Source organism: Zophobas morio, unplaced genomic scaffold, assembly GCF_036711695.1.
Source record: "Zophobas morio isolate AGI-343-1 ecotype UQ-CSIRO unplaced genomic scaffold, CSIRO_AGI_Zmor_V1 ptg000020l, whole genome shotgun sequence".
Taxonomy (NCBI): Eukaryota; Metazoa; Arthropoda; class Insecta; order Coleoptera; family Tenebrionidae; genus Zophobas; species Zophobas morio.
The window spans coordinates 4,916,760-4,930,927 of record NW_026972125.1 but is presented as its reverse complement, the minus strand read 5'-3'; the positions used below and the strand labels follow the sequence as shown (position 1 = coordinate 4,930,927).

At 36.3% G+C, this 14,168-nt stretch overlaps 2 protein-coding genes across 4 annotated transcripts; both read right to left on the bottom strand.

The window, feature by feature from the left end:
- Window positions 1-73: 73 nt before the first annotated feature.
- LOC135131468 (medium-chain specific acyl-CoA dehydrogenase, mitochondrial-like) lies at window positions 74-4,134 on the bottom strand. The gene is made up of 7 exons (XM_064059241.1): window positions 3,989-4,134; window positions 3,774-3,941; window positions 3,622-3,722; window positions 3,486-3,566; window positions 3,242-3,433; window positions 589-687; window positions 74-538 (listed from the first exon to the last, which is right to left on the bottom strand). Exons 1-7 carry the CDS (start codon window positions 4,092-4,094, stop codon window positions 116-118), a joined length of 1,170 nt encoding a protein of 389 aa, XP_063915311.1. The 5' UTR covers window positions 4,095-4,134; the 3' UTR covers window positions 74-115.
- Window positions 4,135-4,288: 154 nt separating this feature from the next.
- LOC135131326 (medium-chain specific acyl-CoA dehydrogenase, mitochondrial-like) lies at window positions 4,289-12,826 on the bottom strand. 3 transcript variants are annotated; one of them, XM_064058998.1, is made up of 7 exons: window positions 12,211-12,280; window positions 5,742-5,772; window positions 5,525-5,692; window positions 5,364-5,464; window positions 5,232-5,312; window positions 4,804-5,184; window positions 4,289-4,753 (listed from the first exon to the last, which is right to left on the bottom strand). In XM_064058998.1, exons 1-7 carry the CDS (start codon window positions 12,265-12,267, stop codon window positions 4,331-4,333), a joined length of 1,242 nt encoding a protein of 413 aa, XP_063915068.1. In that variant the 5' UTR covers window positions 12,268-12,280; the 3' UTR covers window positions 4,289-4,330. The 3 variants fall into 3 exon arrangements, with proteins under 3 accessions (XP_063915068.1, XP_063915065.1, XP_063915066.1); XM_064058995.1 differs by lacking the exon at window positions 12,211-12,280 and adding an exon at window positions 5,894-6,276 and having other exon boundaries at window positions 5,742-5,835; XM_064058996.1 differs by lacking the exons at window positions 4,289-4,753; window positions 4,804-5,184; window positions 5,232-5,312; ... (1 more) ...; window positions 5,525-5,692; window positions 5,742-5,772 and adding exons at window positions 11,085-11,566; window positions 11,622-12,123; window positions 12,335-12,663; window positions 12,721-12,826 and having other exon boundaries at window positions 12,169-12,283.
- Between the last annotated feature and the right edge of the window lie 1,342 nt (window positions 12,827-14,168).

Sequence of the window (14,168 nt, the reverse complement as noted above, 5' to 3'; positions counted from 1 at the left end):
CCAACAATGCTGTCACCTGTTTTTAGTAAGTCCGGCAACCTTTATACTCCAGTCCAAACAAAAAAAAACAAAGTAAAAAAAATAGAAACTTTATTCTGTAACCATAATACAACACTTAAGCCACACTCTTCGTGGAGTCGATCACGCTTCTTGAAACCACGAGTTTCTGGATTTGGGTGGTACCTTCGTAGATGTGGTAGATTTTCGCATCGCGCATTAGTTTCTCCACGGGATATTCGCTATTGAATCCCGCACCACCAAAGACTTGGACGGCATCAGAAGCGCTCTTGTTGGCAACATCCGCAGCGTACGACTTTGCAATCGACGCAGAGTAGCTATTTCTTATCCCGTTGTCTGCTTCCCAGGCCGCTTTCATCCAAGCCAGACGAGCGGTTTCTACACCAATCGCCATATCGGCTAGAATGAAAGCGATAGCCTGGTGGTGAGCAATCGGTACCCCGAAGGTTTTCCTCTCTAGAGAGTACTTAGTGGCTTCATCCAAACACCGTTGTGCTATCCCAGTAGCGGCACAAGCCACCTGAAACACTATGTGTAGACACCCATCAACCAGACCATCGTGACACTCACCGGTGGTCTGGTCTTATCAAAAGCACCCATAGCAATCTTAAACCCTGCTCCCTCTCCCAGAAGGACGTTTTCTTTGGGGATAAAAATAGAGAAATTGTATCATTGAAACACCGGAAAATTGAAAAATCGAAAAATAAAAAAATTGTAAAACAGAAACGGAAAAAATGGGGAAATTGAAAAATTAGATAACTGAAAAAATGAGAACTTGAAAAAGCTAAAAACTACAAAATTCTAAAATTGAAAAATCGACAATCGCATAATCAAAAATTGAGTAATTAATAAAAATCCAGACATTGAAAAATTGAAAAAGTGCAAAATAAAAACTAAAAAAAGTCGAATAATTGAAAAATCGAAAAATTCCACAATTGTAAAACCGAAAAATTGAAAACTGAGGAGAAATTAGGAATTAAAAAATCGACAAATCCAAAAGTCAAAAATTAGAAAAACGAAAAAGTGGAAAATTGTAAAACAGAAACTGAAACAAATGAAAATTGGAAAAATCGAGCAAGTTGAAAAATCGAATACCAAAGAATCGAAAAAATGCAAATTTATTAAAACAGAAACTGAAAATATCGGGTAAATGAGAAAACTAAAAACAACAAAATTGTAAAGTTGAAAATCGAAAAAATCGAAAAATGAAAAATCTAAAATTGCAAAAGCACAACATTGAAAAATTAAAATCGGAACAATTGAAAAATCAGAAATTGAAATATCAATAAATCTGAACACTGAAAAATTGAAAAATCGAAGAAATGTAAAATAGAAATTAAAAAAAAAATCGAAAGATTACCCAACTCTAAAATTGAAAAATTAAAAAAATTGAGGAGGAGAAATTAGGAATTAATAATTCGACAAGTCGAAAATCAAAAATTTAAAAACAGAAAAAGTGCAGAATTATAAAACAGAAAGTGAAACAACTGAAAGCTGAAAAATTTGATCATTGAAAAATCGAAACATCGAAAAATTCGAAAATGGAAAAGTTAAAAAAAAGATGGAAAGTCGAAAATTTTAAAAATCCCGAAAATTTAAAAATTTAAATATGGAAGAACCGAAAACTCGAGAAATCAAAAATCTACAATTTCAAAAATTGAAAAATTAAAATATCGAAAAGTTGAATAATTGAGAAATCGAAATATAAAACAGCCAAAAATAGAAAAATCTAAAGTTTAAAAAACGAAAAACTGAAAATCGGGAAAACCAGAAGTCGAAAAATCGTAAGCTTATTAAATCGAAAAATTAAAAAATCAAAATCCTGAGAAATTGAAAAATTGAAACATCAAAAACCTGAAAAATTGAAGAATCGAAGAAGTGAAAAATCGAAACTTTGGAAAGAAATGGGAAAATATAAAAAAAGGATTACTTCAGAAATCTGAAAACTGAAAATTTAGACACGTCAAAATTTGAAAAATTCAAAAATTGAAAAATCGAAATATTTAGAAATCGTAAAATTGAAGAGGATAAAAATTGAGAAACTGTATCATTGAAACACCGGAAAATTGAAAAATCGAAAAATAAAAAAATTGTAAAACAGAAACGGAAAAAATGGGGAAATTGAAAAATTAGATAACTGAAAAAATGAAAACCTGAAAAAGCCAAAAACTACAAAATTCTAAAATTGAAAAATCGACAATCGCATAATCAAAAATTGAGTAATTAATAAATCCAGACATTGAAAAATTGAAAAAGTGCAAAATAAATACTAAAAAAGTCGAATAATTGAAAAATCGAAAAATTGCACAATTGTAAAACCGAAAAATTGAAAACTGAGGAGAAATTAGAAATTAAAAAATCGACAAATCCAAAAATCAAAAATTAGAAAATCGAAAAAGTGGAAAATTGTAAAACAGAAACTGAAACAAATGAAAATTGGAAAAATCGAACAAGTTGAAAAATCGAGTACCAAAGAATCGAAAAAATGCAAATTTATTAAAACAGAAACTGAAAATATCGGGAAATTGAGAAAACTAAAAACAACAAAAATTGTAAAGTTAAAAATCGAAAAAATCGAAAAATGAAAAATCTAAAATTGCAAAAGCACAACATTGAAAAATTAAAATCGGAACAATTGAAAAATCAGAAATTGAAATATCAATAAATCTGAACTTTGAAAAATTGAAAAATCGAAGAAATGTAAAATCGAAATTTAAAAAAAAATCGAAAAATTCCCCAACTCTACAATTGAAAAATTAAAAAATTGAGGAGAAGAAATTAGGAATTAAAAATTCGACAAGTCGAAAATCAAAAATTTAAAAACAGAAAAAGTGCAGAATCGTAAAACAGAAAGTGAAACAACTGAAAATTGAAAAATTGGATCATTGCAAAATCGAAACATCGAAAAATTGGAAAATCGAAAAGTTAAAAAAAAGAATGAAAATCGAAAATTTTAAAAATCCCAAAAATTGAAAAATTTAAATATCGAACAGTTGAAAAATTGAGAAATCGAAATATAAAACAGCCAAAAATATAAAAATCTAAAGTTTAAAAAACGAAAAACTGAAAATCGGGAAATCCAGAAGTCGAAAAATCGTAAGCTTATAAAATCGAAAAATTAAAAAATCAAAATCCTGAGAAATTGAAAAATTGAAACATCAAAAACCTGAAAAATCGAAAAATTGAAAATATAGAAACGTCAAAATTTGAAAAATTCAAAAATGGAAAAATCGAAATATTTAGAAATCGTAAAATTGAAAAGGATAAAAATTGGGAAATTGAAATTGAAACATCGGAAAATTGAAAAATCAAAAAATAAAAAAATGGAGAAACCGAAAAAGGAACCTTTTTTCTTAGCACGGGTTTTCACTCCGTTCACGTCGGACCCAGTGCCGGGTTCGGTCACACAGTACGCCTGCAAAGATGATTTTACTACATCGTAGGTACACAAAACATGAAAAAAATACAGTCAGGAGGGGTTCTTCCACCAGGCGCCCTAGGTACTTCTTTTGTTGTTCTTTCGTACCGGCAAGGATCACCGGGCTTTGCTACAAAACATTGTCGTCTAGACCCGATTGATAAGACTGTGTTGAAAATAGTTACCCCTAGACCTGACGAACTGATGGCATTGGATATCCCGGTGCAACCCCATGACAGTTCTTCTAGGATGAGACAAAAATTAAAAACCTTTTCTTCCAGACCCCCTGCAACGACAAGTTATGACCTGAAAACTCATTTCTTTGTGAAAGTCGTACCGCAATGTTTGGGAATGCTTAAATTATTCAGACCCAAAGTCCAAGCTTTCTTGACGATTTCGTGTGGAAACTCGTTAGCCTTGTCGTAGTGAGCCGCCACCGGCGCGATTTCCTCCCTTGCAAACTTGCGCGCGACTGCTTGGTACTCCTTCTGGGTATCGTTCAACTCTGGAAGAAATTTAACAACCGTCTACCAACAAGAATAAAGGTCTCACCAAAGTTGTACCCGTTTTGATGGGTGGTACTTCGCACACAAGAAACAGACAGTGCGCGTCGTCCTAGAGTGGTACTCGTGGTACATACAGTCTTCAAGAAAGCCATTTTTGACACTGTTTGCGCTTTACAAAACAACAACTACAACCATTATTTAATAGCAACAGATAAGATAACAAAAATGACTGCGCTGATTTTTTGTACTTTGACCATTCGTGTGTCAAGGTTCAATTCCAACAGTACTGTCACCTGTTATTAGCAAGTCCGGCAACCTTTATACTCCAGTCCAAACAAAAACAAAGTAAAAAAAATAGAAACTTTATTCTGTAACCATAATACAACACTTAAGCCACACTCTTCGTGGCGTCGATCACGCTTCTTGAAACCACGAGTTTCTGGATTTGGGTGGTACCTTCGTAGATGTGGTAGATTTTCGCATCGCGCATTAGTTTCTCCACGGGATATTCGCTATTGAATCCCGCACCACCAAAGACTTGGACGGCATCAGAAGCGCTCTTGTTGGCAACATCCGCAGCGTACGACTTTGCAATCGACGCAGAGTAGCTATTTCTTATCCCGTTATCTGCTTCCCAGGCCGCTTTCATCCAAGCCAGACGAGCGGTTTCTACACCAATCGCCATATCGGCTAGAATGAAAGCGATAGCCTGGTGGTGAGCAATCGGTACCCCGAAGGTTTTCCTCTCTAGAGAGTACTTAGTAGCTTCGTCCAAGCACCGTTGTGCTATCCCAGTAGCGGCACAAGCCACCTGAAACACTACATGTAGACACCCATCAACCAGACCAGCGTGACACTCACCGGTGGTCTGGTCTTATCAAAAGCACCCATAGCAATCTTAAACCCTGCTCCCTCTCCCAGAAGGACGTTTTCTTTGGGGATTCGCACGTCCTCGAAGGTCACCCCGCGGGTGTCAGAAGCTCTCTGTCCCATATTTAGTTCCTTGCGACCTGGAGTGACTCCAGGGGTGTCCCTGTCCACGATGAACCCAGTGAAAGCCTTAGCAGCCGGGCACTTCGGGTCGGGATTAGTCCTAGCCAAAACAAAGTACCAATTGGCGACCCCAGCATTGGTAATCCACATCTTCTGGCCATTGAGGATCCACTCGTCACCTTTTTTCTCGGCCCGGGTTTTAACCCCGTTCACGTCGGAACCAGTGCCGGGTTCGGTGACGCCGTAAGCCTGAAACCTGGGTTTAGACAAAGTTTGACGATTTTGACAAGTCTTACAGCCACTAGGGGCTCGTCAATCAAGCGACCTAAGTATTTTTTCTGTTGCTCTTTGGTACCGGTGAGGATTACCGGCATTTGCTAGAAACATGAAAGTGAAGACGTTATGGGTGTGAGGAAGGGTAGTCTTACGCCTAGGCACGAGGAACCAATCGCGGTGGCTATCCCCGAGCAGCCCCACGCGAGTTCTTCGCCGACGAGGCAGGCGTCGAAGACGCCTTGGTTTAGACCCCCTGACAAAAAAAAAAAAAACGGTCGCTTTTAATGAACCAAGGTACAAAAGTCACACTCACCGCAATGTTCTGGAATGTGGGGGTTCACGAACCCCAATTCCCATGCCTTTTTTACGAGTTCCGCTGGGTACTCGCCAGTCCTGTCATGGTGGGGCGCCGCCGGGGCGATTTCCTCCCTAGCGAATTTGCGGGCCACCGCCTGAATTTCCTTCTGGGTGTCATTTAGTTCTAAAATACGACTATTACAAAAGAAACTGTGAAAGTGGATCGCTTTTACCAAAGTTGAACCCATTTGGGTGCTCAGACGACTTCTGGACAGCTGATACCGAGAACGCCCGAGTAACAATTCCGCCGGACGCGGATTTAAGTATCTAAATTTATGAATATTTTAGTAAAAAAACGACTTTTCGTAATAAATAAAATCCTTACCTTTTGTAGAGCGTAGGCCATTTTGCTTAAATTCACTTTGTGCGCTTCAAACGTAAAATGTACACTCTGAAATGTGGACTTTGTACTCTGAGTTATAATGGGTTTGTTTTTATTTATTTCTTATCTTATCGCACTTTCGAGTACGTTTAACACACCTACGACGACCGTCAATTTCTTTAAATGTATCACAAACAACTTCGGCGGTAAATAATACCCTTGTATTATCAATTTTATCGCTTAATATATCACTAATGGTTCCAATAAAGTGAAGTAAGTGTTAATTAGAATCTCAGAGCTCGTGTCAGACTGTCTGTTCACATTCACGCTTTTATGCACACAGTTTATACGAACGATAATGTATGTGATGTACTACAATTAGGGGAAGGGATACTCAATTCATTGACCTCGTAGTCTCCATTGTGCATAGGGGAACGTGGAACCCTACTACGGCTTCTAGCCGCTCTAGCGCCATCTAGTGGTAAATCGACCAAGAAGCTAGTTTCTTTGAATGACAGTTCAAATTTGAATTTGATGCAATTGAAATAATAAAATACCATCCTGTTTAATCAGTGATTAAATTTCACCCACCATGAGTTTCCAACGCGGAAGCGGAGGTTTTCTGCGTGAATAAAAAAGTCACTCTTGGGGAAATTTTGAAAGGTTTGCATTCTTTAACTATTCAAAAATATTATATTTATATAGTTTTTTTGGAAACAACACAATAGTTAAGCATGTTTTCAGTTTCTTGTTGGGAAAAGACGACTTCGTATATTAAGAAAAAACGGAAAAAATATAAGCCCCACTCACCCACCCTGTCGCATTTGTAATATTTTTTTGTATTCGTTGTGAGTCGAAAGGCGGAGCTTAATTGCAAATTCCTCATTTCTCAACAAGACATTACCATATCAAACATGTTTTTAAGTATCGTGTTGTTCAAAAAAAACTGTACATGTTAATAGGAAGCCAAAGATTAAGCACCACCTACACGTGCCGATTTTAACTTTGCTAAATTTTTCATTTATTGTTACACCGAGGGGCGGAGTTTAATGGTAAAATCCATATGTTCCTACACAAATTCACCATTTTGAAGATGTTTTAAGTTTCTTGTTGTGAAATGACGACTAGTGTATTTAAAAAAAGGGGCAAAATATAAGCCCCACCCACCCACCCTATCTCAATTGTGATGATTTTTTTTGTATATCGTAAGCCGAGGGCGGAACTTAGCTGCAAAATCTTTATTTCTCTACAAGAAATATCCATTTAAAATATGTTCTTGAAAGAGTAAAATTTTGCAAAGAAATATGCATTTTGCAATTAGACTCCGCCTCTCGGTGTGACAACGAATAAAAAAAATCATTACAACTGCGATAGGGTGGGTGGGTGGGGCTTATGCTTTTGTCGTTTCCTCTTAATATACGTAGTCATCTTTTCACAACAAGAAACTTAAAACATGTTCAACATTTTTGCAGGGAAATGCATATGTATTTTGCAATTAGGCTCCGCCCCTCGGTCTGACAACGAATAAAAAATTCATCATTCATTTTTAGTTACTTATAGTTTTAGTTGAACAACACGGTAGTTAAATATGTTTTTAATTTCTTGTTGGGAAAAAAGTTTTCGTGTATTAAAAAAAATGTACAAAATATAAGCCCCACCCATCCACCCAGTCGCATTCCTAATGATTTTTTTTATTCGTTGTGAGTCGAGGGGTGGAGCTTAATTGCAAATTCCTCATTTCTCTACAAGACATTACCATATCAGACATGTTTTTTAAGTATCGTGTTGTTCAAAGAAAACTGTGCATGTTAATAGGAAGCCAAAGATTAAGCACCACCCACCCGTGCCGATTTTAACTGTGCTAATTTTTTCATTTATTGTTAGACCGAGGGGCGGAGCTTAATGGTAAAATACATATGTTCCTACACAAATTCACCATTTTGAAGATGTTTTAAGTTTCTTGTTGTGAAATGACGAACATGTATATTAAAAAAAAGGGGCAAAATATAAGCCCCACCCACCCACCCTATCTCAATTGTGATGATTTTTGTTATTCTTCGTGAGCTGAGGGCGGAACTTAGCTGCAAAATCTCGTTTCTCTATAAGAAATTATCATGTGAAATATGTTCTCGAAAGAGTAAAAGTTTGCAAAGAGATATGCATTTTGCAGTTGGGCTCCGCCTTCTTGGCTCACGACGAATAAAAAAAAAATCATTACAACAGAGATAGGGTGGGTGGGTGGGGCTTATATTTTATCGTTTCCTCTTAACATACGTAGTCTTCTTTTTACAACAAGAAACTTAAAATATGTTCAAAATTTTTGTAGGGAAATATATATTTTGCAATTACGCTCCGCCCCTCGGTCTGACAACGAATAAAAAATTCATCATAATTGAGATCGGAGCTTTTTTTAGTTATTTATAGTTTTAGTTGAACAACACGGTAGTTAAGTGTGTGTTCAGTTTCTTGTTGGAAAAAGAAGACTTCGTATGTTAAGAAAAGATGTTCAAAATATACGCCCCGCCCACCCACCTCCTCTCAATTGTAACGATTTTTTTTATTCATCGTTAGCCGAGGGCGGAGCTTAGCTGCAAAATCCTCATTTCTCTACAAGAAATATCCATGTAAAATATGTTCTTGAAAGAGTAAAATTTTGCAAAGAAATATGCATTTTGCAATTAAACTCCGCCTCTCGGTGTGACAACGAATAAAAAATCATTACAAGTAAGATAGGGTGGGTGGGTGGGACTTATATTTTGTCCTGTCCTCTTAACATACGGAGTCTTCTTTTTACAACAAGAAACTTAAAACATGTGCAAAATTTTTGTAGGGAAATATGTATTTTGCAATTACGCTCCGCCCCTCGGTCTAACAACAAACAAAAAAATCATTACAACCGCGATAGGGTGGGTGGGTGGGATTTATATTTTGTCCTGTCCTCTTAACATACGTAGTCTTCTTTTTACAACAAGAAACTTAAAACATGTGCAAAATTTTTGTAAGGAAATATGTATTTTGCAATTACGCTCCGCCCCTCGGTGTGACAACGAATAAAAAAATCATTACAAATGCGATAGGGTGGATGGGTGGGGCTAATTTTTTGTCTTTACCTCTTAACATACGTAGTTTTCCTTTTACAACAAGAAACTTAAAACATGTGCAAAATTTTTGTAGGGAAATATGTATTTTGCAATTACGCTCCGCCCCTCGGTCTAACAACAAACAAAAAAATCATTACAACCGCGATAGGGTGGGTGGGTGGGGCTTATATTTTGTCCTTTCCTCTTAATATACATAGTCTTCTTTTCACAACAAGAAACTTAAAACATGTGCAAAATTTTTGTAGGGAAATATGTATTTTGCAATTACGCTCCGCCCCTCGGTGTGACAACGAATAAAAAAATCATCACAAATGCGATAGGGTGGGTGGGTGGGGCTTATATTTTGTCCTTTCCTCTTAATATACATAGTCTTCTTTTCACAACAAGAAATTTAAACATGTTGAAAATTTTTATAGGGAAATATGTATTTTGCCATTACGCTCCGCCCCTCCGTCTGACAACGAATAAAAAATTCATCATAACTGAGATCGGGACATTTTTTTTAATTACTTATAGTTTTAGTTGAACAACACGATAGTTAAATGTTTTTAGTTTCTTGTTGGGAAAAGAAGATTTCGTGTATTCAAAAAACGATAAAAATATAAGCCCCGCCCACCCACCCCATCTCAATTGTAATGAAGTTTTTATTCATCGTGAACCGAGGGCGGAACTTAGCTGCAAAATCTCGTTTCTCTACAAGAAATTATCATGTGAAATATGTTCTCGAAAGAGTAAAATTTTGCAAAGAAATATGCATTTTGCAGTTAGGCTCCGCCTTCTTGGCTCACGACGAATAAAAAAAAATCATTACAACAGAGATAGGGTGGGTGGGTGGGGCTTATATTTTATCGTTTCCTCTTAACATACGTAGCCTTCTTTTTACAACAAGAAACTTAAAACATGTGCAAAATTTTTGTAGGGAAATATGTATTTTGCAATTACGCTCCGCCCCTCGGTGTGACAACGAATAAAAAAATCATTACAACCGCGATAGGGTGGGTGGGTGGGGCTTATATTTTATCGTTTCCTCTTAACATACGTAGTCTTCTTTTTACAACAAGAAACTTAAAACATATGCAAAATTTTTGTAGGGAAATATGTATTTTCCAATTATGCTCCGCCCCTCGGTCTGACAACGAATAAAAAACTCATTATAATTGAGATCGGGACTTTTTTTTAGTTACTTATAGTTTTAATTGAACAACACGGTAGTTAAATATGTTTTTAGTGTCTTGTTGGAAAAAGAAGTTTTCGTGTATTAAAAAAAAAGTACAAAATATAAGCCCCGCCCACCCACCTCCTCGCAATTGCAATGATTTTTTTTATTCATCGTGAGTTGAAGGGCGGAGTTTAGCTGCAAAATCCTCATTTCTCTATAAGAAATTACCATATAAAATATGTTCTTGGAAGAGTAAAATTTTGCAAAGAAATATGAATTTTGCAGTTAGGCTCCGCCTTCTTGGCTCACGACGAATAAAAAAATCATTACAACTGAGATAGGGTGGGTGGGTGGGGCTTATATTTTGTCGTTTCCTCTTAATGTACGTAGTCTTCTTTTCACAACAAGAAACTTAAAACATGTTAAAAATTTTTGTGAGGAAATATGTATTTTGCAATTACGCTCCGCCCCTCGGTCTAACAACAAACAAAAAAATCATTACAACCGCGATAGGGTGGGTGGGTGGGGCTAATTTTTTGTCCTTACCTCTTAACATACGTAGTTCTCCTTTTACAACAAGAAACTTAAAACATGTGCAAAATTTTTGTAGGGAAATATGTATTTTGCAATTACGCTCCGCCCCTCGGTCTAACAACAAACAAAAAAATCATTACAACCGCGATAGGGTGGGTGGGTGGGGCTTATATTTTGTCCTTACCTCTTAACATACGTAGTTTTCTTTTTACAACAAGAAACTTAAAACATGTTCAACATTCTTGTAAGTTAATATGTATTTTGCACTTAGGTTCCGCCCCTCGGTCTGACGACGAATAAAACATTCACCATAATTGAGATCGGGCCTTTTTTTGGTTACTTTTAGTTTTAGTTGAACAACACCGTAGTTAAATATGTTTTTGTGTATTAAAAAAATATATAGGAAATATAAAAGTTTTTAAAGTCTTTATTGTTTATTTTTGGATCATTCTGCGTACAATCAGAACCTCAAAAACTGATTATTAGTACTACTTTAATTAAAATAAATACTACACAATATGAAAATATATACAAAATTAAAGCACGCAGACGAATAATCCTCGTGACGTAATAATACACATGACAATTTCGTTGATTATTCTAACCTCACTTATATTTTTTTCTTCAATATATTCATTATAATTATGATTACTATTATCAAGAGTGTCGTTTTTTATAAAAATAAAATTTGTATCCATCTCTATGTTAACCCCCAACATTACAAAACCAAAAATCAGTATCTCCTAAATTGTTTCTTGAACTTCTCATAGTGATAATCATCAGTAGCTCTCTCATCCTTTTTCTTAGGTTTCTCCACCAACTCCTCCACCTTATCATCAACCTTGTTCTTCTTCTTTGGAACGTCGCTCTGATCTATATTAACTACATTAAAAATAATAATAATAATAATTATAATAAATCAACAACCCCCACTTACACCTATTATGTTGTACAAAATTCACAGCCATATTCGTGGGCACGAACTGCGACGGCCCGTCCTTCTTGTTCTGCTTCTCCCACAGCAGCCTCAACTTCGCCTCCTCAGTCGCCTCGATGTTCTTGATTTTCGCCTCGATCCCCAAATCCACCTCCGGTATCCCGTTCAGCATCTGATTGGACAACATCTCCTCCGACCGCTTGGTCGAGGACTCCCGCAGGTGGTCAGGCACCGCCCGCAGCGCCGCCTCCTCGGGGCTCGTGTACGCCGACTTGTTCTTCCTGTCCTCGCCCAGCTCCTCCGCCTCGATTTTGCGCTTCTTCTTCGACAGCTCCTCCTCGATGAACCTCATCATTTCTTCGTCTTCGTCGCGCTTGTTGGTTTCTACCGAGAACTGGGTGCCGATGCCCGTGTCGTAAGCGTCGTCCACTTGCTTGACTCGGCCGCTTTTCAGGGCTTGCATGTTGACCATGCCGCCGGACTTGATCTTGAAGGGGTCTTTCTGCAAAAAGGGGATAGAAAAAGGGGGCGAAGAGAGTCAACGTACCGAGAGACACTCATCTTCCGCTGAGATTTTCGTGCCGAGGGCGAGTCCGAGGGCGTTCACGCCGTGGGGGCGCTTGCGGAGGTTTTGCAGCTCTTTCATTTCTTCCAACTTCGAGCTGGAAGTTTAGCGTAATTTGAATAAAATTTAGAAGTGGAACAGTACCTACCTGACTTCTTCAGTTTCATTGTCGCTGTCTTCAGATATCTTTCTCTGGCGAATTTGTTTACGCTTTTTTAGCTTGAAAAGGGACGGCTTGGCGTCTGAAGAGTCGTCGGATTCGGGTTTAATTGTGGGGGTTTCAGTTGACATTTTTGAATTGAGGTTATGTAGAAAACTCGTCAAAACTACTATTAAACAAAAAATCGTCCGCAGTCGTTTCGTAAGATTATTTTATAGCGTTTTCTCTCATTCAACTATGAGTGTCACCAGTATTCCGCTTGTTCTAGCCGGGAGGTCTTCAATTTTTGACATTTTGAGGTTACAACGAAAAATTGTCTACAATCGTAAGACAAGTATTACACGTCTTTAAACACGTTATTTTGACTAACTTACAGTCCCAGAAGTGCGTTTTTATCTAAAAAATTATATATTTTTGTTTTCAAAACAAAACGTTTTTGTTGACGTTTGGTTACCACTTTTGGGGAATTTTTTGCCTGAAGATTGACCATAGAAAATCCTACAATAGAGGCGCTTGTACCTTGTACCTTTCACGACGTATTTTCTTCCCCACTCACCAGGGGTCGCATGACAAGAAACCTGTAAACGCTGATTCGCGCGGATTTTCAAAATTTTAGAATTCACATCCTTGCACACGACACTACTTTCCCCTAACACCCCCACACCACCAAAGAAACACCACAGTTCTAAGGTCCGTGATGGACAGAAATAATTACGGCCAAAAAGGATTTGGAAATTGCAAAAAGAGATGTGGAGATATTGGAAATGAAGTTTCAAATTCTAGAAACTAAACTGGTAAGTTAATATGAATCTATTATCGATTACTTAGTGGAAACCTTTATGATTGTTATGTTTTAGAGAGAAAAAAATTGGGTAGAGTTAAAAACCTACAAAAAATTTACTATACGTTCATTTTTCCAAACATTTGGAAAATCATGTCTAAAAAAATTGCCTGGAGAATGGCCCGATAAGTTACGCAATTTTTTGAAAACCAACATACAACTTTTGCAAGAGTGGCATTCTAATACAATTCAAGAGTTCGAAAACATTTATTGGAATTTATACCAGAACATGAATCAGATGGCACATCCTGTATTCATTGACGAAGATAAGTTATAAGTTATTTCTCAAAGAAGAATTCAGAGTATTAGGGTTCTTATGGGATATCTCTGAATATCCTTTAAATAAGTTTATAATTACATACAATTATTCCAAGCCGGATGAGCCAATTTCTACACTGAAGAAAGGCAAGAAAGCCACTTAACCACCAACAAACTGAATGAAAAAGTACAAAATGTTAAATTGTTTTTTTTAATACATTTTTATAAATTTTATAGTGTGTTATTTATCTTAATTAGTTTCAAAACTAAGAATCCAGTTTATTTAATAAAGTTTTCAGTTGTTCCAAAATACCTAGATTGAGACAATGAATACTGAAAGTACTAAAATCAAATTGGGCAGCTTTTATTAACATATTTGAAAATTGATGAAATTCATATAAATCGCTTTATCTTTCTTTTTTAAAAAATCAATATGTCATTTCTATTGCAAAAGACAACATTTACATCAGCTAAAACACCAGGAAATAGTTCATTATTAAGCAAAAAATTCCTTAAATTCATTGTAAGTCAGGGAGGTCATTAAAGGAACTTTAAAACTTAAACAGGTCATTTAACAACTAAAAAATTATGTCATTAAATGGATTATTGTAAAAACTGTAAAAAGAAAACTAAAAGCATTGGAGAACCTAAATTTATGAAAACGAGAAAAATGTGGAGAAGAATATCAATTTGTAGAATTTGTAATTTAGAAAAAAATAATAT